Source organism: Nicotiana tabacum, chromosome 24 (genome assembly GCF_000715075.1).
Source record: "Nicotiana tabacum cultivar K326 chromosome 24, ASM71507v2, whole genome shotgun sequence".
Classification (NCBI taxonomy): domain Eukaryota; kingdom Viridiplantae; phylum Streptophyta; class Magnoliopsida; order Solanales; family Solanaceae; genus Nicotiana; species Nicotiana tabacum.
This window is the reverse complement of record NC_134103.1, coordinates 5,241,603-5,267,305: the sequence shown is the minus strand read 5'-3', so window position 1 is coordinate 5,267,305 and position 25,703 is coordinate 5,241,603. Positions and strand designations below refer to the sequence as shown.

The 25,703-nt window shown below is 38.3% G+C and overlaps 1 protein-coding gene across 1 annotated transcript; it reads right to left on the bottom strand.

Moving 5' to 3' along the window:
• Positions 1-19,384: 19,384 nt before the first annotated feature.
• LOC142177995 (uncharacterized) lies at positions 19,385-19,795 on the bottom strand. Its single transcript, XM_075247307.1, has one exon. It carries the CDS (start codon positions 19,793-19,795, stop codon positions 19,385-19,387), a length of 411 nt encoding a protein of 136 aa, XP_075103408.1.
• Between the last annotated feature and the right edge of the window lie 5,908 nt (positions 19,796-25,703).

Below are 25,703 nucleotides of genomic sequence, written 5' to 3'. Positions count from 1 at the left end.
ATCATCATCACCTGCAATAATTCCTTTCTCGGTCGTAGTGTTATTTTCATCAAATATGATATGCACTGATTCTTCTACAGATAAAGTGCTTTTATTATAAACTCTAAAAGATCTACTGTTGATGGAATAACCCAGAAAAATACCTTCATCACTTCTTGGATCAAATTTTCCAAAATTGTCCTTACCGTTGTTGTGGATAAAATATTTGCTGCCAAAGGGATGGAAATAACCTATGTTGGGTCGTTTACCTTTCCATAGTTCATATGGAGTCTTCTTCAAGATGGGTCTTATAAGACATCTGTTGAGAATGTGGCAGGCTGTGCTTACTGCTTCTGCCCAAAAATGGTTTGGCAAGGAATATTCTAATATCATAGTTCTAGCCATATCTTGTAGAGTTTTATTTTTCCTCTCAACTACTCCATTCTGTTGAGGTGATCTTGTAGCTGAGAAGTTGTGAGTATATCCTTGATCATTGCAGAAATCTTCAAATGCTCTGCTTTCGAATTCTACTCCATGATCACTTTGGATAGTTGTAATAAGATACTCCTTTTCTCTTTCAACTTTCTTACAAAAAATCTCAAAGTTTTTCAAAGCTTCATCTTTGTGAGATAAAAAGATCACCCATGTAAAACGTGAGTAATCATCAACAATAACAAAAGCATATCGTTTTCCTCCTATGCTAGCAGTTTTGGTGGGTCCAAACAAGTCCATATGAAGCAATTGTAAAGGCTTGGTGGTAGATACAATGTCTTTGTTTTTGAAGGAGTTTCTGGTTTGTTTACCAATTTGACATGCATTACATACATGATTTCAAGAAAAGTTGAGTTTAGGGAGACCAATAACTAAATCATGCTTGGAAAGTTTCTCAATAAGATGCATGCTTGCATGACCAAGTTTCTTATGCCACAACCATGGATCATCTGATATAGACGCTAAGCAAATATGACTATCTAGATTTTCAAAACCATCAAGAATATAAACATTTCCATACCTTTTTCCTGACAGTATTATTTTGCCTGTCTCATCTTCAATGGCACAACCTGTTTTCTTGAATTTAACTTCGTACCCTAAATCACATAAGTTGACTTATACTCAGGAGATTGTATTTGAGTCCATCTATAAGATACATATAGTAATATCACAATTGTTATTAAATGGAACTGTGCCAGTGCCAACTATCTTTCCTTTTGAGATATCCCCAAATTTGACACTTCCTCCATTTATCTTTATAACTTCTTTGAACAGGTTTTTGTCACATGTCATGTGACTGGAACACGCACTATCTAAGTACTATTTTCCTTTGCGGCTTTTCCTGTGGTGTTCCTGAAAAATAGAATTATCACTTTCTTTTAGGTACCCAAGCTTTCTTAGGTCCTTGTTGGTTAGTATTACTAAGATCAGGATTATTTTTGGGTTTCCAAATCCATCCTGAAACATTAGATTTTTGAAATCGACAGAAAGAGTATTTATGTCCACTTTTATTACAGTAGTGACACATAGGGGCTAACCATTTTTTTATCTTTCACTTGTGTTAGTACCTGTGGACTCAGTTCTAAATGGTCCTTTTCCAGTTGACTTGTAAGTCGCCTAGTTAGACTTGGCAGAACTGTGACTGGTGGACTTGCGCATGCCATTAAGTTGTATTTGTAATTCCTGAACTTCTTCTTAAAGTACCTCTTTTTTAATTTCACATACTTCAAGCTTGAGTTCCCAGTCTTTCTTTTCCCTATTGAGTCTCCTTAGTCCATTCATCATTTCTTGAGACTCTTTTAGGGTAAGGTCAAGAATATCCTATAATTCATTACATCTATCACAGTTATAAGATCTTACCTCGATTGCTTCACATCGTTCCATGAAACAATTTTCATTATCATCTTTGTATTCGTCGTCTGATGCATCTTCATCGGTCCAGCAGCCGGAGAGTTAGTTCATGTCGTTTTCCAGGATTGTCATGAAGCATAGATTTGCTATTTACTCATGTTCTGAGTTGTCTTCATCACTCCAGCTTCCAAAATATTTATTTTTATTGAATCCTCTGGAAACCTTTGTTTTAAGATCTAGGCATTCAGCTTGAACATGCCCATATCTCCCACACTAATAATATTTTTCATCATTCTTGTCATGTTCATTATATTGCCCGGTTCGCCTGAGAGATATCCTTCCTCTTCTTGTGTTTCGGTATCTTCTCATTAAACCATCCATGTTCCTTGATACCATGACAATCTCTTCTTCAAGAGCTTCAGGGTCGTCATCAATATCATTTTCTGGCCTTTCAGTTGTGGCTTTGAAAGTGACTGTTGTTGATACCCAATTTTGCCCTCATGTTTTTATATGCTTTTAAAATATCATTCCTACATCATCACCAATATTTCCTATAATTTTTCATAATTTTTGAAGCTTTAGAATTGATTTTCTTGCATTTAAATTACCTGAATATGTATTAATTACCCCTTCAATTATTTTTGTGATGATTTAACCATCCAAATATATTATTTGCATCCACATATATGTTTCATAATATTTTTACTTTATTTCATATAATTATATTGGTATTTTAAGCTAGTTACATAATTTTACAATAATAGCCTATATACTATGCATAATTATAATTATTACATTATTCATGCTAAAATAGTATTTTTATATTTTTATAATGTTAAGTTATTATTTTCAATCATTTTATTGCATAAGTAATATTTTTATTATTTATTAATTATTATTATTTAAATAATTTCATGTATTTAATTTATACCCCAAATTTAGAGCCAATTTCGGACCAATTCAATGGCCCAAACACCCACACCTTAGCCCAATAACCCCCAAAGCCCAATCCAAGCGACCCTTGTAATTGACCCGATCACGACCCATTTAAACAACCCACCCCATTCCCTTTTTGATCCTAGCCGTTGATCTCAAATGATCAACGGCCCATAATAAATCCCTACCTTTCCTTATATCCCCTCACCCCAAACCCTAGTCCCATTCCCGCACTTCAGCTGCCCCAAAATCCTCTCTACTCTCTTCTTCTCTGAAAAACCCTAGCCGTCATAACTCCAAATCCTCTTTAAATCCAGCACCAAAATGGAATCAATCTATGATCCCCTTACCTTATACGTTCTGCCATCTTATTAGTTACACGATTTTGTTATCACCTAGTACTCGCCTATTTTTGGCAAGTACCAGGCCCTGAGTTATGGACAATCATCCTCAATCTTTAAGACTTAGATGATATTTTGTCTATATACACTCCTTACCAAATTATATGGGTCCGATTTACCAAGATCCTCAGTCAATCTTTTATTTCCGTCGAACTAGGGTTTGAAATTTCATTTTTTCCTTTACTGGTTCTATTATCGATTGCACGTGATTTTCTTTCCTTATTTGTGTTCAATTAATTTGTTTTCCATATTTACTTGTTTGATTCCTACCACTATATAACTCCTCCCTAATTTCCCCTTTGGACGGACCTTAATCGCTAAAAACAACTACTACTGTTCTCTTATTCTTTCTTGTCTTGCACTACTTTGAGGCTTAATCTTTTGGCCGGCTGAAAACCAAGGCCACCGAAATTTGATTCTTGAACCTTTCTCAATATGAGCACTATCCGGGGTTCATTCGAAACCCTTGGGAACCGTAACGCACTGAAATTCCTGGGTTAAATTGTTCGTTTTGCTATTGACACTGAAGTGTTGCTAAAATTATCTAACGACCCGGCCGGTCATTTTGAGTGTATTAGTCTCGATCCACTATTTACTGCTTTTCCCGCATCTCTTTCTGCTTATGTGACCAGGCCTTGAGTGTATTAGCCTCGATCCACTATTTAAGATTTTGACTGTAGTTGGAATTATGTGAAGAATAGTCCGGAATAGAGTTTCGTCGGTTCTGTTAGCTCCGTTGGGTGATTTTGGACTTAGGAGCGTGTCTGGATTGTGATTTGGAGGTCTGTAGCTAAATTAGGCTTGAAATGGCGAAAGTTAAAATTTTGAGAAGTTTGACCGGTAGTGGACTTTTGATATCGGGGTCGGATTCTGATTTTGGAAGTTGGACTAGGTCCGTAATGTCGAGTTTGACTTGTGTACAAAATTTGAGGTCAATCGGACGTGGTTTGATAGGTTTCGGCATCGGTTGTAGAAGTTTTAAGTTTCAAAGTTCATTAAGTTTGAATCGGAGGGTGATTCATATTTTTAGCATTGTTTGATGTGATTTGAGGGCTCGACTAAGTTCGTATGGTATTTTAGGACTTGTTGGAATGTTTGGTTAAGGTCCCGAGGGCCTTGGGTGTGTTTCGGGTGCTTAACGGATTGAATTTGGATTTATGCAAATTGCTAAAGTTTTCTGGTTTCTGGTGTTTTCGCACCTGCGGTGGGGAGACTGCATATGCGGACTCGCACGTGCGGAAGGAGGAGCACAGATGCAGATTTGGGCAGCCCAGGATGGGTTCGTAGGTGCGAGGAAAATGCCGCATCTGCGATGCCCGCAGATGAGCTAGAGGAACTGCAGGCCCGAAGAGAGACCGCAGAAGCAGACCATTGTCCGCAGGTGCGCACACGCAGGTGCGATCACCAGATCGAAGAAGCGGTCCTAGTCACCTTAAGCCATTTCCGCACCTGCAATGGAATTTTCGCAGGTGCGACGTCGCAGGTGCGAGATCGTTGGGAAGAAAAGGGGAAATTTTGAGGGTTTGATCTCATTTTCATTTTGGGCCTTTGAGAGCTCGGATTGAGGCGTTAATTCAAGGATTTTTCAGAGAGAACTTTAGGGTAATGATTCTTAACTCATTTATGGTTATATTTCATTAATCTATATTTGAATTCATCATATAATTAAGGAATTTGGTTGAGAAATTTGGAAAAAAGTTGTGTCATACCTCATCCTCGAGAGGCGCGACCAACGCTCAACCGAGTGAACCCGGCCGAGCAAGCCTGTTAGATACTTTCTACCCAATTCACCCATGATCAAGACAAGACGTGATTTCATTACTTATACAGTAGGAAGCCCATTCGTACAATCCTAAATCGTTTCATTAGTCATTGCGCCTTTATGTCTCAAAATACACATTTCTTATAGTTCGAGTGCAACAAGTGATCAAACACAACATAACTTGTTTAGCATTCCCAACACCCATATACAACCCACATAGTCTCTACGGAGCCTCTAAAGATACAAAAGAGAGTAAAGATGGTGTCGGCAACAAGGCCCCGACTATACCTCAAAATGTGACCACAATATAAACAAAAGGTACAATACTTGACCCCGGAATGAAATGGGGCTCACAGAGTCCGCTGAGAAGAGGATGCAGCACTATCTGTGATCAACATTGTCTGCTATGTATTTACCTGCATCCATTTAAAGATGCAGCGCCCCCGGCAAAAGGGACGTTAGTACCGTCGAATAGCACTAGTATGTAAAGCTAAATACCAACTCAATGGAATGAATAATAATACAAGAGGAACAATCAAGAATTCGATAAGAGCTTCAAATAATATAGAAACAACAATGTTAAGGATCATATACATTTTCAAGTCAATTTCCGTATTATTAGGTTAGGTGACTTTTAGTACCGATATTCCACAATTCACAATACCTCCGTATTCTTACATGGAGTTCGATCTCGGCTCGATCGGCTAGGCAATCTCATTTGAGACATTACCATAATTTTATTATAATTTCTAGCACAGTACCACCATGTGTGCGGCATGGCGTCCGATCACGGCCCGATCGGCTAGGCCATCATTTGAGACATCAACCATTTTCACAATTTCATCCATAATACCGCCGTGTTCTTACACAGAGTCCGATCGCGGCCCGATCGGCTAGGCCATCTCATTTGAGACATTACCTTTTTCAGTCAATCATCTCACTCCGTACCCTTTCATATACTTTAAGTTCATTGGCACTAGTGATCACAATTACAAAGTCATTCTTTGCACTTGGCCGTATTTCATAGTTCCGGTCCACTTTCCACATTCAAATATAATTATCATTATCAACATCAATAGGGCTTCCCATGCAAGACATTAATTCATATATGAGCAATTTGGGAAATCTTAGGCACATAGAGGCCTTTCATACAATTTGGCATCACAACCTTCACTTCAGTCTTGACATGAAGTTTTAACATTCCTAACATATAGTCCACATTTTGAACATATTATCAAATGGCAAGATGATATGATGAAGCATTTAGAATAAATATTGAACAAACATCATTCAACACAACCAGATTAGGAAAAGCCAATTCAATAATGATCAAAGACTTACTCCAATTACATGAACACTGTGGGATTCGATTCTAAGAAGAAGGGGGTTTAGCCAACATACCTCAATTGATCTTCTCAAACTCTAAAATGATCCGGAATTCTTAGAAAATTCAATCTATTTTAGAAATATAACAAGTTGAACCAAAAATTAGGAAGATGATCATGGTTTTAGCTCATTTGAGCATTTTATCAAACACTAGGTGTGCATTAAGGTTCTAAGGCTCTTTTGTGGAAGATTCCATCATTTTCCAACTCACTCTCTACCATTTTTAGCTCACAACCTTTCCACATACTTCAAAGATACATGCATGCAAGACAACAACCCCCACATCCAATAATTGCATCTCTAATTACCCTATTTTTGCAAAATTTTGAAATTGAGAGTTAGGGCATAGATTCTTACCTTTAGGGTGAAGACTCCCTTTGTTAATCCTCAATGATTGAGCAATAATTGATGGATAATGGTTAAATATTGCTCTCCCAGTCTAAGAACTCTCCCTCTCACTCTAAAATATCATAAATGTGCTCAAAATAGTCTATGGGGTGTGTTTTAACGGAATAGGGTCGGGTTTAAAACCCCAAAATTGAAGCTCCGAAATAGGTTCTACGGTCGCATATTCGACCGTATCATGGTTATGCAGTCTGCGAAATGACCGCGAAATTGGGTTCCAGAGCTGGAAAAAACTGACCGGGTCTGCGGTCACTATGCGACAAGCAGACCTGTTCTGCGGCCGCATAATACACTGCAGAATGGTTATACGGTCGCATAGTGCATCGCAGAACCTCCCTTCGAAAAATCCCAAGGCGGGATATGTGACAAGAATGCGGCCTGCGAAACGGTTATGCGGTTGCATAATGGCCGCAAAATTTGACATCAAAAATGCCCCAGAAACCTACCCCACTCTGCGACCAGTCTGCAGTCCGCAGAGTGGTTCTGCGGCCGTAGAATAGGCCGCAGAAATGCGTACTTCTGCCCAAAATTTTCTTTCAACTCCTCAATGCACTGTTCAATCCAAAAAGTCTGAACCGCGGCTCGTAAGCTCGCCGCAAAGAATTTCTACTACTATTAACCTCTATGCCTACTTTGGCATCACAGAATCCGGATTTTTAGGAAAAATTTTACGGGGCCTTACATCCTCCCCCACTTAAGATCATTCGTCCTCGAATGAGGATCAGGGTCCATTATTAGCCCCTTGTGCAACTCAGTTATCACACCCTACACCAACAACCCCAAATTTAACTAACTCCCCAAATTTCCAGAAATTTCGCCAGAGTTTCCTTTGTAACTAGACATATCCACCTGTCAGAGAGCCCCAGAAACATATCTTACCACCATATGCACAACCCAATGACGTAGCAAAACTCATAACAATACTAACCGTGGCCTCATAATCAACATATAATCAAAAGGAACACCTTTACATTAACTGAACAAGTGATACAAATTTCATAGCCGACAAGTTCATAAAAAGAAAGGATTACACAGCTATTCAAACAAGGATACTTCTTCTTCATTTCTTCCTCGGCCTCCCAAGTGGCCTCTTCAACCTGCTGGTTTCGCCATAACACTTTCACGGAGGCAATTTCTTTATTTCTCAACTTTCGGACTTGCCTATCAAGAATGGAAACTGAAATTTCTTCATATGACAATTCTTCATTAACCTCAATGGTTTCAACCGGCACAATAGCTGACGGATCTCCAACTACCTTCTTCATCATGGACACATGGAATATCGGGTGCACTAATGATAGCTCGGGTAGTAGCTCAAGCTTGTACGCCACCTCACCAATCCTCTGAATGATTCTATACGGCCCAACATACCTCGGACTCAATTTCCCTTTCTTACCAAATCGCATTACACCTTTCATGGGGGAATTTTCAAGAATACACAATCACCTTCTTTGAACTCCAAGTCTCTGCGACGAACATCCGAATAAGATTTTTGACGACTCTGAGTAGTTTTCAACCGCTCCTTTATGATCTTAACTTTTTCCATAGCCTGATGTACAAGGTCTGCCCTATAAACTCTGCTTCCCCAATCTCGAACTACCCAATGGGAGATCTACATCTCCTATCATATAATGCCTTAAATGGTGCCATCTGAATACTAGCATGAAAGCTGTTGTTATAAGCAAACTCTATGAGTGGCAAATGATCATCCCAGCTACCCTTGAAATCAAGAACACAAGCACGCAACATGTCTTCAAGCGTCTGAATAGTCCACTCTACTTGCCCATCGATCTGTGGATGGAAGGTTGTATTAAGATTTACCTGAGTACCTAAACCTTACTGAAATATCTTCCAAAAAATGGCCGTTAACTGAGCCCCTCGATCGGAATTGATAGAAACTGGAGTGCCATGTAACCTGACTATTACCTTGATATACAACTGAGCATATTGTTCCGCTGTGTCGGTAGATTTAACTGGCAAGAAATGAGCTGATTTCGTGAGTCAGTCCATGATCACCCAAATTGAGTCAAACTTGCACAGAGCGCGTGGTAATCCTAACACAAAATCCACATTAATCATCTCCCACTTCCACATTAGAATTTCTATGTTCTGTGCCAACCCACCAGGCCGTTGATGTTCGGCCTTCACTTGCTGACAATTCGGACACCTTGCCACAAAGTCCGCCACATTCCTTTTCATGTCACTCCACCAATAGATTTCCTTGAGGTCGTGATACATATTTGTAGAACCTGGATGCACGGAATACCTAGAAGCGTGAGCCTCAGTCATGATTCTTTCTCGGAGACCATTTACATTCGGAACATATAGTCGCCCTCGGTACCTTAGTGTACCATCATCCATGCCAAGAGTAAAAGCCATAGTCTTACGTTTATGAATCTTTTCCTTCAGCTGTACCAATAATGGATCGTTGTATTGCTTCCCTTTGACCTCCACAACAAGCGATGATTCAGTCCTATTTTGCACAATTACCCTTCCTTCATTAGCGTCCATAAGACAAACTCCTAAACTAGCCAATCAATGGACTTCCTTGGCCAATGGCCTTTGATATGACTCTAAGTGTGCTAAACTACCCATAGATTTCCGGCTAAGCACATCCGCCACAACATTGGCTTTCCCCGGGTGATATAGAATATCGATGTCGTAATTCTTGAGTAACTCAAGCCATCTTCTCTGCCTCAGATTCAGCTCTTTTTGTTTGAAAATATATTGAAGACTCTTGTGGTCCGTGAATACATCCACATAGACCCCATACAAATAGTGACGCTAAAGTTTCAATGCAAAAACCACCGCCGCAAGTTCTAAGTCATGTGTTGGATAATTCATTTCATGATTCTTGAGTTGCCTAGAAGCATAAGTTATAACCTTGCTGTGTTGCATTAACACACACCCAAGCCCAATTCTTGAAGCATCACAATATACCATAAATTCATTTGTACCCTCTAGCAGGGTCAACACCGACGTTGTAATCAATCTTGATTTCATCTCCTGGAAGCTCCTTTCACACGCATCGGACCATTGGAAATTAACCGCTTTCTGAGTCAATTTAGTCAATGGAGAGGCAAGAGTAGAGAACCCCTCCACAAACTTCCTGTAATACCCTGCTAAGCCCAAGAAACTATGAATCTCGGTAGGTATTGTAGGTTTAGGACAATTCTTTACTGCTGAAATCTTTTGAGGATCAACCTTAATTCCTTCTCTAGAGACAACATGACCCAAGAACGTGACAGATTCGAGCCAAAATTCACACTTTGAAAACTTCGCATACAATTGGTGCCGATGAAGAGTTTGCAAAACCGCCCCGAGATGATCAGCATGGTCCTCCCGACCTCGTGAATACACAAGAATATCGTCAATGAATACTATCACAAAGGAGTCGAGGAAAGGCTTGAAAACCTGATTCATAAGATCCATGAAAGCCACTGGGGCATTTGTTTGCCCAAAAGACATTACCAGAAATTTAAAGTGCCCATACCAGGTTCTGAAAGCTGGTTTCGAAATATCCTGCTCTCTGATCTTCAATTGGTGGTACCCCGATCGTAAATAAATTTTAGAGAAGTATCTAGCACCCTGTAACTGATCAAACAAATCACATATCCTTGGTAGTGGGTATTTGTTTTTTATTGTGACTTTGTTGAGCTGGCGGTAGTCAATACACATCCCCGGTGATCCATCTTTCTTCCTTACAAAGAGAACCGGTGCGTCCCCTGGTGACACACTTGGTCGGATGAAACCCTTCTCTAACAAATCCTTCAATTGCTCATTTAGCTCCTTCAATTTTGCTGGTGCCATCCTGTATGGCGGAATAGATATAGGTTGCATGCCTAACATCACATCAACCCCAAAATCAATCTCCCTATCTGGAAGAATCCGAGGGAGTTCATCAGGAAAAACCCCTAGAAATTCATTCACAACTGGCACTGATTCGAGTGTAGGCGCCTCAGCAGTGGTGTCCTTAACTCGGACTAAGTAATAGATACACCCCTTGTTAATCATCTTCGTGGCCTTAAGGTAAGAAATAAACCTACCCTTCGGCACTACATTATCCCCCTTTCCCTTAACAACTGGCTCATTAGGAAATTCAAACCACACAGTTCAAGTTCGGCAGTCGAGCTTAGAAAAACATGAATAAAGCCAATCCATTCCCATAATTACATCAAAATCAACCATCTCCAATTCAATGAGATCGGCCACGGTGTCCCGACTATGCACCGTGACAACACAACCCCTATAAACCCGTGCGACCACAATAGACTCGCCAACCGGAGTACCCATAACATATAGGTAAGTCCATGTAGCAGATCCCCGTGTGCATCCTCCCACACCTGGGATATGGGGGCCTCCGCTGCTGCGGGAATCTCCCTCTTGGTCGGCCCTTATGATGGGGTACCCTGCTTCCATGATTGGGCCTGAAGTGACTCCCATGTTACTGACTATACCCCACTGGTGGTGCACTGGCTGAAGACTGAGCATAAGACTGGGATGGCCCTGATGACCCTCCTCTGAAAGATGATCTTCCCCCACCAAATGACTCCCTAATGTTGCCCGCGGATCGGGCCTTGCTTGTACCCTCTCGCTCCCTTCTGTTCTTCAACTTGCGGTCCTCAGTAGCTTGAGAAAATGCTACCATTTTCCCATAGTTCATATATAAATTCAAGGCAGTTGTAGCGGCCTCATTGATAACCAATGGGCTAAGGCCCTGCACAAACCGGCGCACTCTAACCTCCATAATAGGCAACATGTGAATAGCATATTTTGATAGGCGCGCGAACTCCATGTGATACTCTCACACACTCCTACTCCCTTGCTTAAAATTCTGAAACTCTGCGGCACGGGTTGTCCTAGTCACGGTAGGCCAGAAATGGTCTATAAAGGCATCAATAAACTCACTCCATCTTGCTGGAGGGCTCCCCTACTCCCGAGAGTCCTCCCACGGCCCAAACCAAGAATATGCCACCCCTTTCAGGCGGTAGGCAGCCAACTCCACTCCCTCCATCTCAGTAGCGCGCATAATTCGGAGAGTTTTATGCATCTCATCAATGAAGTCTCATGGGTCGTCCTCGGGATTAGCACACATGAACACCGGAGGATCCAACTGAAGAAACATGTTCACCCTGGAGCCACTAGAATCCCTTTGTTGGCTAGACAAAGTTGGTGCAACATTTTATCTTTGGGCTTGAGAAGCCACTATCTGTGTTAGCATCTGAATAGTTCCCCTAAGATCCCCATCAGAAATACCGGAACCGAAAGCTGGGTCTGGAGGTGGAATCAGAATATCGGTTGGAGGAACCGTTGTACCCTCAGTAGGTGCAGGAACTGGTGTGGCCTGAACATGTGTAGTGGAATCAGGTAGTGTAGCAGTCGGGGGATTATCCTCATCCCTCGGGTATTCATCCGCCTCTCCAAGTAAAGGGTCAACTGCCACTCCCAAGGCGGCATTGGCTCCTTGGCCAGTTCTTGCTCTCTTCTTAGGTTCCATATACTGAAAGTTAAAGGAATGTACGAGTTAGAAGAGAACGGTTGCACAATTAGTTTCATCGCACGATCTAGAATATCAAAGAAGGGTATTATTCCTAAATGTCCAAGTAGCTTCCAACTTATAGATGTGGTTGACAACACACCGATAAGAAGGACTCTACTAGACACGGTTTCGAGACATCCTAGGACACTTTAAAACCTTAGGCTTTGATACCAAGTTTGTCACGCCTCATCCTCGGGATGCGCGACCGGTGCTCAACAGAGTGAACCCGGCCGAGCAAGCCTGTTAGATACTTTCTACCCAATTCACCCATGATCAAGACAAGACGTGATTTCATTACTTATATAGTAGGAAGCCCATTCATACAATCCTAAATCGTTTCATTAGTCATTGCGCCTTTAAGTCTCAAAATACACATTTCTTATAGTTCGAGTGGAACAAGTGATCAAACACAACATAACTTGTTTAGCATTCCCAACACCCATATACAACCCACATAGTGTCTACAAAGCCTCTAAAGATACAAAAGAGAGTAAAGATAGTGCCGGCAACAAGGCCTCGGCTACACCTCAAAATGTGACCACAATATAAACAAAAGGTACAATACTTGACCCCGGAATGAAATGGGGCTCGTCGAGTCCGCTAGAGGATGCAGCACTATCTGTGATCAACACTATCCGCTATGTAACCGTCTATTTAAAGATGCAGCACCCCCGGCAAAAGGGACGTTAGTACCGTCGAATAGCACTAGTATGTAAAGCTAAACACCAACTCAATGGAATGAATAATAATACAAGAGGAACAATCAAGAATTCGATAAAGGGCTTCAAATTATATAGAAACAATAATGTTAAGGATCATATACATTTTTAAGTCAATTTTCATATTATTAGGTTGGGTGACCTTTAGTACCGATATTCCACAATTCACAATACCTTCGTATTCTTACATGGAGTCTAGTCTCGGTCTGATCGTCTAGGCCAACACATGAGATATTACCACTATTTCATTATAATTACCAGCACAGTTCACCATGTGTGCGGCATGGCATTCGATCACGGCCTGATCGGCTAGGCCATCTCATTTGAGACATCAATCATTTTCACAATTTCATCCACAATACCACCGTGTTCTTACACAGAGTCCGATCTCGGCCCGATCGGCTAGGCCATATCATTTGAGACATTACCTTTTTTATTCAATCATCTCACACCGTACCATTTCATATACTTTAAGTTCATTGGCACTAGTGGATCATAATTACAAAGTCATTCTTGGCACTTGGCCGTATTTCATAATTCCGGTCCCCTTTTTCACATTCAAATATCATTATCATTATCAACATCAATAGGGATTCCTATGCAAGACATTAATTCACATATGAGCAATTTGGAAAATCTTAGGCACATAGAGGCCTTTCATACAATTTGGCATTAAAACCTTTACTTCGGTCTTGACATGAAGTTTTAACATTCCTAACACATATTCCAGATTTTGAACATATTTTCAAATGGCAAGATGACATTATGAAGCATTTAGAATAAATATTGAACAAAAATCCTTCAACACAACCACATTAGGAAAAGCCAATTCAATAATGATCAAGGACTTACTCTAATTACATGAACACCGTGGGATTTGATTCTAAGAAGAAGGGGATTTAGCCAACATACCTCAATTGAGCTTCTCAACTCTAAAATAATCCGGAATTCTTAGCAACTTCAATCTATTTTAGAAATATAACAAGTTGAACCAAAAATTAGGAAGATGATCATGGTTTTAGCTCATTTGAGCATTTTATCAAACACTAGGTGTGCATTAAGGTTCTAAGGCTCTTTTGTGGAAGATTACATTATTTCCCAACTCACTCTCTAGCATTTTTAGCTCACAACCTTCCCATATACTTTAAGGATACATTCATGCAAGACACCAACCCCCACACCCAATAATTGCCTCTCTAATTACCCCATTTTTGCAAAATTTCGAAATTAAGAGTTAGGGCATAGATTCTTACCTTTAGGGTGAAGACTCCCTTTGTTAATCCTCAATGATTGAGCAGGAATTGATGGATAATGGTTAAAGATTGCTCCCCCACTCTAAAAACTCTCCCTCTCACTCTAAAATATCATAAATGTGCTCAAAATGGTCTATGGGGTGTGTTTTAATAGAATAGGGTCGGGTTTAAAAACCCCAAAATTGAAGCTCCAGAACAGGTTCTGCGGTCGCATATTAGTGGTTATGCGGTCCGCAAAATGACCGCAAAATTAGGTACCAGAGCTGGAAAAAGGTTGACCGGGTTTGCGGTCACTATGCGGCCCGTAGACCTGTTCTACGACTGCATAATGCACCGCAGAATGATTCTGCGGTCACATAGTGCACCGCAAAACCTCCCTCCGAAAAATCCCAAGGCGGGATATACAACAAGAATGCGGCCTGCGAAACGATTATGCGGTCACATAATGGCCACGAAATTCGACATCAAAAATGCCCCAGAAACCTGCCCCACTGTGCGACCAGTCTACGGTCCGCAGAGTAGTTCTGCGGCCGCAGAATGGGCTGCAAAAATGCGTACTTCTGCTCAACGTTTTCCTTCAACTCCCCAGCACACTGTTCAATCCAAAAGGTCTGAATCACGGCTTGCAAGCCCGCCGCGAAGAATTTCTGCTACTATTAACCTCTACGCCTAATTTGGCATCACGGAATCCAGGTTTTTAGGAAAACTTTTAGTAGGCCTTACAAGTTGGAAGGTTTTTCAAATAAATATTTGAGTTTTGATTCGGATTTGGATAATTTTGGTAAGAGTGAACTCGTGAGTGAATGGATGTTCATATTTTGTGACTTTTACCCGATTCCGAGACGTGGGCCCAGGTAGACGTTTTGGGGTGATTTTCTAATTTCTTGCTCTAGCTTTGATTTCATTAATTAGATTAATTTTTTATAGTTGTATTTATGGTATGTAATTTATATTGGCTAGATTTGGGCCATTCGGAGTCGGATATTCGTGGAAAAGGCAGTGTTACAGATTCATTGAGCTTGGTTCAAGGTAAGTGGCTTGCCTAACCTTGTGTGAGGGAAATTTCTTTAGGATTTGGTACTGTTGTGATATGTGAGCTCCGTGTATGTGAGGTGACGAGTACGTACACGAGCTATTTGTTGTAAAACTCGATTTATTTTACTGAGTAGCAACCTGTTTTTCCTTTAATTTGAATTATACCGTTTAAATAAGTATTAGTTTGTTTTCATTCTTAATTGAGTTGTTCCAATATATGTAGTTATCCTGTTTAGTCTAATATCATATGTTTGCGTGCTTTAACTACTTATTTGAACTTTGTGAAGCATGCCTAGTTGATTTCCTGCTTTTCCTTGTTCTTTATCAGTATAACTATAGAAATCTTGCTGTTAACTGTTGTATTTATCGGTTTGAGCTGTATGTTTACTTTTGAGACTATGAGGCGGTTCCTCCGGAGTTCTCCCTACACATTTACTTTTGAGACTACGAGGCAGTTCCTCAGGAGTTCTCCCTGCACATTTACTTTTGAGACTACGAGGCGGTTCCTCAGGAGTTCTCCCTGTAAATTTACTTTTGAGACTACGAGACAGTTCCTCGGGAGTTCTCCCTGCATATTTACTTTTGAGACTACGAGGCGGTACCTCGGGAGTTCTCCCTGTATATTTACTTTTGAGACTACGAGGCGGTACCTCGGGAGTTCTCCCTGTATATTTACTTTTGAGACTACGAGGCGGTACCTCGGGAGTTCTCCCTGTGTATTTATTTTGAGACTACGAGACGGTATCTCGGGAGATCCCCTGTTGTTTACCCCTGTGTGTTATAATGTTGCCTTGTTGTGTTTTCTTTTGTTAAATTCTAGTCTCTTATTATACTGTATATTCTCCAACCTTATTTATTATTTACCATTAGGCCTGACCTGACCTCGTCACTACTCGACTGAGGTTAGGCTTGGAACTTATTGGGTACCGTTGTGGTGTACTCATGCTACTCTTCTGCACATGTTTTCGTGTGCAGATCCAGGCTCATCATACCAGCCTCGCTATTAGTTGTGCATTTGCTACTATTTTGGAGACTTCAAGGTACATCTGCTTGCGTCCGCAGACTTAGGAGTCCCCCTCTATCCTCCCTTATGTCAAACACTTCCTGTATTCTTTTATTAGACTCTGGTGTATAGAGATGCTATTGGTTATTTTCCAACAGTGGGATCATTGCTACATATTAGTTTTTCCCTTGTTGAGTTGTTCTGTTTACACATAACATCCTTTACTGTGGTTATTCCTTATGAATTGGTTCTACCGTTTCTTTATGAATTAAGGTTCTTGAGTTGATTTACTTGTCGTACTTTGTATATTGTCATTGTTTCTGTTGTACTTGTTGTGGTGATGTACGAGGTTTCTGCCATGCGGTTGTTGTTATAGGGTTGCACGAGGTTTCTGTCGTGCTATTGTTACTATTGATATTTGCACATGCGGCATGACAAGGCGGAATATATATTTATATATGGGTTGTGCATGTGGCGAGATAAGGCGGGAATATTATTATGCACATGTGGCGAGACAAGGCGGGCATTTGCTTTACTATTGCACACGTGGTGAGACAAGGTGGGATGTGTCAGGGATTGATGTGTGATGATTTGTGATGGCCTGGGTGCATTCGTGTGGTTAATATTTGTGTAGTGGTACACTTACATGTGTGAGCTTTATCTTGTGAAAGCTGTGAGAAAATATTCTACGCGTTGTCCATTCTTTTTCCTTAGGCTTATTTGCTGGTATGGACTATGTTAGGACACTTGCATAAGCATACACGTAGTTAAGCACTCTTATCGGATAAAAGGTGTTCTTGATATTGTTGAGCATAGATGCTCACCCTTGTTTGCTTGCCTTCTATGTGAGAATGGCTATATTGGCACGTGAGTCATCAGTGCGGTTATGAAAAGTAATGAGGGCACAGGATGCCAAGTGTTAGGGTTCAGGTATTGAGACCCGTGTGTTGTGATTTGTCCGAGGTTCGGTACCTCATGGAGTTTGATGACTAAAACCTGATGTAAAAGCGGTTGTAGTTGTTGAGTTATTACTTGTCCTTGTTGTATTTGTGATTCCGGATTCAGGTTGTGTTTCATTCACTTTTCTGTGTCATTTTTTTTTATGGTATTCCACTGATACTTGCTGTTTCCTTTCTTATTGCATCACTGCATTGTGAGCCATATTGCATAGTCCTTATATAGATATCATATTTTTGTTGTTCATATAATTATACTTGTTCAATTTATAAGACCAGTAGGTGTCTCGACTATTACTCATCACTACTCCATCGAGGTTAGTCTTGATACTTACTGGGCACCGCTGCGGTGTGCTCATTCCACACTTCTGCATATTTTTATGCAGATCCAGGTATTTGTTCGATAGTAGATGTGCGAGTCGTTGCTGTGGAGACTTAAGGTAAACCTGTTGCTACGTTCGCAGGCTTTGGAGTCACCTTCAAATTTTTATTTTGCACTGTTTACTCTTATTTCTTGACCGTTGTATTTAGAAGTTTTCTAGCAAATACTCTGTAGAGCTTATGACTTGTAATATCGGTTTTGGGAATTGTAAATTTTAAGAGATTTCTATTTCAAATTGTTTGATGTTATTTATTAGATAGCATACCTATAGGGTTGTAATAATACATACTTTTGTTAATGTTCATCTAGATACCATAATTATAGGGTCTTAACTAATTAATTAATCGGCTGCTTCTGTTGTTTTATTATACTGCCACCTAGATAGCATGCCTATAGGATAAGTATGACTAAATCAAGTTCAATTACCAATCATTAGAAATATTGCATATAGGATATTGTCATTCGCCTAGAAAGCATGTCTATAGAATCAAACACTGGTAATACCAAGTTTTTCTAATAGCTTTCATTGCTCGTTGCGCAAACAACTCAGAAATCATGCATATAGGTTTTATAACGCCTGTAATCTGTAAATTAGTTAACTTGGAACAGCAACACTGCATGTACGAGATTTGAAATCAGAATCGTATATAAATCATGCCTATAGGACAGCATCACTTGCCTAAGATGCCTATTTATAAAATCAGTGCTAATAATCCTGAGTCTGCAAATAGTTTACTGCCTCCTCGCCTAAGCCATTTAGAACAATAATGTTGCATATACGATGCTAGAATTCAGAATCACCTAGAGATCATGCTTATAGGACTCTAAATCTTAATTCTGAAATTATCTACTTCCTATTCTACCTGCGTGCATTTGATGTTTATGTGTGGAGGCTAACTTGGGCCCTTAATTGTCTTTACGTGAAGTCCTATCTGTTTTGAATGTCGCCTAGCTTTCTCATTTTGAGCAACCTAAGTTGAGTCTAAAACCACCTCATAGTAGGTCCAAAGCCTCCTGGACCATAGGCATGGAATTTAGAATTGAATTAGAGTGCCTTTAAGTAACAACTTCAACATATTAAATGGGTAGCAGAAGATGATAGTTTGTGCCCGCTGAATAATATGAGCAACCCCTACCTTAAGGGATCTGCGAAGTATTATTTATGTTGCACGGGGTGATCCTTTAGGCTAAAAAACTTAGGACCCCTCTTTTTTTTCATTTATGTACTTGTTATCTATATTTATTTAATCAGTAATTATCCATATCTGCTTCATTCTATCCGTTGTCTACCAATCATTTATTCTTGTGTGCTATAATAGATCCTTCAACTTATATACCTTTCTTTACTTATCACTTAGCTTAATCATCTTATCTACATAGTGTAAAATTCGACCGGGACCTACAGTTGTGGACCTCAAAGAGTGCCCAACACCTTCTCGTAAAGTGCCCGATCTTTGGTGATACGGACTAGTTAAAATAGAGTTACTCGCAAATAGGTGCCCTAACGCACCTTAAATCGTTAGGTGGCGACTCTTCTCTTCTAATACCTCCTTTAAAAGAGTTGTCACACGTCGAAACCCGCTTTCGCGAGAAAACAAGGCGCGACAATTGCTTTCTTCTTTTCTTCCTGGTTTGTTTTCTTGAGATGAATTTTCTCGAATACTATAAGATCTCCTCGAAGCTTATCATATGAAAGTTTGTTTAGATCTTGTGATTCAAGTGCAACTACTTTTGCCTGCCAAGTGGTAGGTAGACTCCTCAGAATTTTTCGAACTTGATCACCACTTCAGTATGGTTTACTAAAAGCTTTTAGATCGCTAATAATTTTGCTGAACCTTGCAAACATTTCCTCAATGGATTTTCCTTCTTTCATCCGGAAGAGTTCATAGTCGTGAACCAACATGTTAATGTGAGTTTCTTTCACTTTGATGGTTCCTTCATAAGTAATTTCCAATTTTTCCCACATTTCTTTGGTTGTATCACAACTTGAGATTTTCTGATATTCCTCTCCACTTATAGCATTATAGAGTAAATTTCGTGCCTTAGCATTTACCTGAACAATTGCCATTTGCTCGTCTGTGTACTCATCTATATCTTCTAGATCAGCAGGTGGTTGAGCAGTTGCTGGTAGTGGATAGTTTCCCTTTTTGATAGCCCGCCATACTTTGACATCATAGGATTTTGCATATATTTCCATACGTACTTTCCAGTGAGAAAAGTATTGTCCATTTAAATATGGTGGCCTAACCTGCGATGTTCCTTCTTGAAATAGTACTCCAGCAATTACTTGATTTGCCTTGATCTTTTTTCACAAGTTGTTAAGAAAAAAGTGTGAGACTGGCTCTAATACCAATTGAAAGTAAAATGGGGGGGGGGGGATTGCCTATTTAAAAATTGTATTGTAAGCAGTTGACTAGTATACCAATTAGTCAACTAAAAATAAGAACAAGATAATAGTAATGCAGAAATAAAGTGCAGGATTTTATACTGGTTCGAATTTAATGTGAATCCTACTCCAGTCCCCTTGGGTTGTAAGGGTGTTATCTTTCAGTGATCGAAGTTTTCTGAGTACAGATTGGTTGATATAGCTTTACACCAACAGTTTGATCTCTATGTCACTTTTCTCTTCTTGATACAATGCCTCACTAGTGTTTATCTATTTTTCTTCTCTCACTAATTACACGACAGATCTATAAGAACTACAATGGTTGCTTGGAGTAGAACAGAAAGAGTGAAAATGGTTCGTTCAAAGTATGTATTCTTCAAGTCTGAAACATATGTATATATACACTTTATGAGTCCTTCTTGATTTTTAAATGACGTGAATCTTGAGAGATTGAAAACCCAAGGGAGTTGATCATAGATTGATTCTTTTCAAGAATAAGGTCAAGTTTACGTTGATCTTTCTTGATTTATGATCTTGACGAGCTTTTCATCCGCTAGGCATATCTCTTCGTTACTTGAGGCATATCCGCTAGATTCCTTGATTTCTGGCTTCAATGATCTTCAATGCATCCTTTTATGATCTCGTTTCCCTTTGATTTGGGACCTTCCAGTAATAGCTTCTGTCAATCATTTTATAGAATCACTGATTGATTCTTCTACCGGATCTTCGTTGCTCCTTCCTTTTTCATCGCTAATCATTGATTCTTTACCTTGCGTTGCTTTTAGAGCTCCTGCTAATAGATTGTTTCCTTAATCTATTCTTGGCTGGTATTGCTTCTTGATTCCTTTGGTTTCCTTCTTGATCATGCACCAAATGTGATATATTATTTTTCATCATTGAAACCTATAATTAACAGTCTTTCCCTAATGCTTTCATTAGGGTATATTGTCTGCATCTTACCCCTTGAGGTGTGGCCCTTCCCCGGATCTTGCGTGCAGGGGCGGATTTAGGGGGCGGAAGGGGGTTCACCCCCTCGCCGAAAAATTACATGTTATATATAAGGAAAAATATGTCCTATTTTTATATTATGTTCAATAGGACAAACTCTTATCCTTCTACTCCCTCTGTCTCAAATTAATTGCAATCCATATGTATTATTTTCCCATCGTTATTCCAATCCAGCCCTTGTCATTTCAATTCCCATGTCTCAATTCTCTACATTTATAATACTAGTCATTATATTAGAAACTCACAAATAGAATATAAGTATCTAACACCAAATCCTATGTTAAATTTGAGCATTGTTCCAAGATAGCTTAAGAGTCTATTTATAGAAGAGTCTAAAATGCAGACTTTGCTCAATGCACCCAATAAAACAAATCTCCAAAAATAGCTTGACATTTTTAGAGCATCAAAAGAGTAATTTTTGAAGAATAAAAAGTAGTCATGTTTCATATGTAGCGTATAGATATTGAACCAAAGATTATCTCTCCCAACTACAGCCAAAAATACAACCAGATCCATGGTGAAAGAGAATAAACTCAAACACTTAGCCCATGGAAGGAAGGATAAAAATGTAACCTACAAGTTTACAGTATTAGAGTGTGCAGAGTACTCATACTTCTTATTAAAAATTATAATTTCAACGTTGTTGAATTATTTTACAAGTTTGAATTGTGCAAAGAGCTTGTCGACATGCACTCAAGCTAGAAGTCTGATATTACCTCTTTCATGTGAATGAGTCTGGAGGGGAAGATTTGTAGGGTCCATCCCTATAAATAAAAAAAACGAAAAGGAAGGAAAAGTGTCAGATTCCATCATGACTTCTTTGATTTGCAAATCTGCAAATTGTCAAAAATAGTAGGCGTCAGACAAAGTGCAATAACCAATCGTTTTGATTGGTGGAAGATTGGGCGCTCAACACTATAAAAGGAGAGATTCGGCTCTCATTTCACCACACCAATCGCAGAGAGAAATATATCCGAGAACATAGAGAGCAGTGTGAGGTATTCACAAGCGGTGTAGTCTATGAGGAAAAATAGAGAGTGTGAGCCATATTGTAGTGAGGTGAGAATCTCAAAAGAGGATTATTTCTTTTGAGTGTATAGTGGTTCCTAGAGTATATACTCGGGACTACGGTGTGTAAAATTTCTCATTATAGTGGATTACTTTATTTTTCTCTGGCCCGTGGTTTTTTCCTTCTTAAGTGTCACACCTCCTTTTTTTCGAGGGATATTGAGTTTTTTCAATTTAAGTGACATTGCTCGAAATAAAATTATTTATTTAATTAGAGTCGCCACTTGGAATAATTAATGGTATCCCAAGTCACCGGTTTATTTTAAAATTCCAAATTGAGAAAATTGACTCTATTTTTATGGTCCGCGAACACAGAAGACCGGGTAAGGAATTCTGTTAATCCGGGAGAAGGTGTGAGGCACTCCCTAGTTCCATGGTTTTAGCACGGTCGCTCAATAATTAATATTTGGCTTAATTATCTGAATTATTACATGTTTAAAACTTTTTATACATTACTGGTTCCATACTGCTTTTAATTATTTTTAAATAATTATGGAGTTTATTTAAACAGGTCGCGATGTCGCGCACTTGTTATTTTTGTACACATTGCAAACCGCGTCACGTGAAACGCATCCACGATTTACAACATGTTTATTATTATTATTTGAAGTTGGGGTCACTTGAATTTGGAGTTACGTATCGTGACTATGCCACGGAAACCGTACCCATAGTCACGATGATTTATTAATTGCGCCTGAAGCAAGCTACGATGTTCATAAGTTGCTTAATTTTCTAAAGTTTGAGATTAACGAGTTTAGTTATCTTCCTAAGCTAGAAGAGTTCGGATGATTAATTAATTTATAAGAAATGGGCTGACTTATTAGAGGGAATTACACAATCTGCCTACTAGGCACAAACTAATTACCCATTTTTGCCCATTTAGGAATTAATTACAATTTATACCTATTCATCAAATCCTATTTTTGATGGCTACCCATTCCTCTTTTTTTCTTGAATTTATTTTCCTCAGCACACCAAACCATGCATATTTCCTTTTAACTAAACCTATAGCTTTCTCTTTGTGAATAAGTATGAAATCTAATTTTAATTATCCGTTACCGCACATTCTAATTTGTCTTATAATGTGTACCTGTGCAATCTAAAATATTTATCCAACTACCCATTTTCAAAATCCTTTCCTTTCTAATCCCGGATCACGTGAAACCCCATTAATTGCCCCAACCTATTTTCTCTTTTATTGTCTTCTCAAATATAAATAAACGTTTTTCTTCTATCTTTCTCATTTCATAATAGGATCTACTTGTCCATTGAATATTTTTTATTAATTTATTCTCCATTTCAAAATGGTATATAGTATATTATTATAACATATCTAAATTTTAATATAATCAATGAAGCACAAAATTGAGTTAATTAGATTATGTGACAACTGATATTAATTCAGTTTAATAATTGAATTAAAAAACTTATTTTAAACTCTTAGCTTACAACTGTATACCCTGTTGGTATATCTATATATTATACTGGTATCATATGTTAGTTGGAACCTTTTTTGGTTGTATTAACTACATTTAATTGGTACATTGTATGATTTTTCTTTAGTAATAGTACAATAGTACAATATCTTGATTTTTTATTATTTTCCTTTATGCATATGTATTATGTAATCATTTTGATTTTTTCTTTATGCGTTTATTTTATATAATAGTATTATAGTACAATATCTTGAAATATATTATTATATTAATATGTGGTACATTATTTTTTTTATTTTTCTCTTTATGTATGTGTATTATGTAATAGTAGTGTAGTCATATATAGTTGCCTGGAATTAATTAGTAGAATTGTATACCCTATTGGTATAATTATATGTCATATTGGTATCACATGGTTGTTGGAATAATTTTTGGTTGTTTTACCTACATTTTTAAGTGAATTCTATTCTGAAATAATTTATATGATCATATTTTGCTGTGTTGGATTTTCTTGTACCTATGGACATAGATTTTGTGTATTATATAATAGTTTTTATAGTTATATGCAGTTGTTGGAATGACCCCGTACAACTATATACCCTATTAGTATAGCTATATATTATATTGGTATCATATGTTAGTTGAATCCTTTTTTGGTTGTATTAACTATATTTAATTGATACACTATTTGATTTTCTTTTAATAATAGTAATATAGTACAATATCTTGAAATACTTTATTATATTAATATGTGGTACACTATTTTTTTATTTTTCTCTTTATGCATGTGTGTTATGTAATAGTAGTATAGTCATATAGTTGCCGGGAATTAACCAGTAAAACTATATACCATGTTGGTATAGTTATATGCCATATTAGTATCATATGGTAGTTTGAATATTTTTTGGTTGTTTTAGCTGTATTTTAAGTGAATTCTATTCTTGAATTATTTATATGAACATGATTTGCAGTGCTGGAATTTTTTTGTGCCGATGGACATAGATTTTGTGTATTATGTAATAGTTTTTATAGTTATGGGCAATTATTGGAACGACCTCATACAACTATATACCATGTTAGTATACGGAATGAGCAAGTTGCTTTGCGAATATTTAGCTTGCAATGCGAGCATATAATTTTTCATACTCTTATTGCATCCTTTAATATTTTGGTACAGTAGTATAGTCGCAGATAGTTGTAGCAACATCCTAGAGCAATCATATACTCTGTTGGTATACATGTATACCATATTGGTATCATATGGTACTAGAAGTTTTTTTTGCTACTTATACTTTTATTGCATTTTCCAATATTTTATTATCATTTATATTCTAACTAGTATATATGGAGATTTAGTTATTGTAGATTATGTTTTGCTCCATGACTGATTGTGTTACTGCTAGTGGTAGAGTGTGTACTGATATTTGTAGGGAAGGAGATCACGGTTTGCATGGCAATCACGTGGAATTAGAAAAGGAACGAGAAATAAAGAAAATAAATAAAGAAGGAGTCAAAATTGAGTGTGAAATAAGTTATGGTAAAAATAACAATAATACAATTTGGGCAAAAATATATAAATAAAAGAGAAAAAATAAAAAAATAAGAAGAAAACGAGAAAAAAGAAAAGGAGAAAAGAAATAAAAAAAGGAAAAAGTAAAAGAAGCATTGAAATAAAAAAGAATTGGAGAAAAAATAGAAAATTTACCACAAAAACTAACATGGGTAGGAAATATAATTAGTTTGATGGGTAAAAAAATAAATGGGTAGATAAAGGTAAATAGTTTTATTTTTGTGGGTAACTGTGTCATTCACCCGACTTATAAAGCTATTGAGAAGGGGGCAAAACTGAAGTGAGACAAGTGGGCCTAGGCAGGGTCGTTCTTGGCCCAAAAATGGTATTGAAGGCCTTTTGTGCTAAGTTCCAGATCTAGACCATTTCATTTTGACACCAACTATTTACAACACAACCAATTTTATCACATTTAGCCCTTTACTTATTTTATAGCCATAGGTAAATATTGTCAAAATTAAAATACTATAATTATCTACCTATAGTAAAGCATAGCAACAGAAAGTTAGAAACACCCTCTAAATAGCAGACCAAATGAAACTTCAACTAAGTAGACCTTTATCAAATTCTCGCTAAAACATCAATAGACTAAAAACGGAAGGCTAGTTTTATGCAAGTTATGGACTGCAAATTTAAA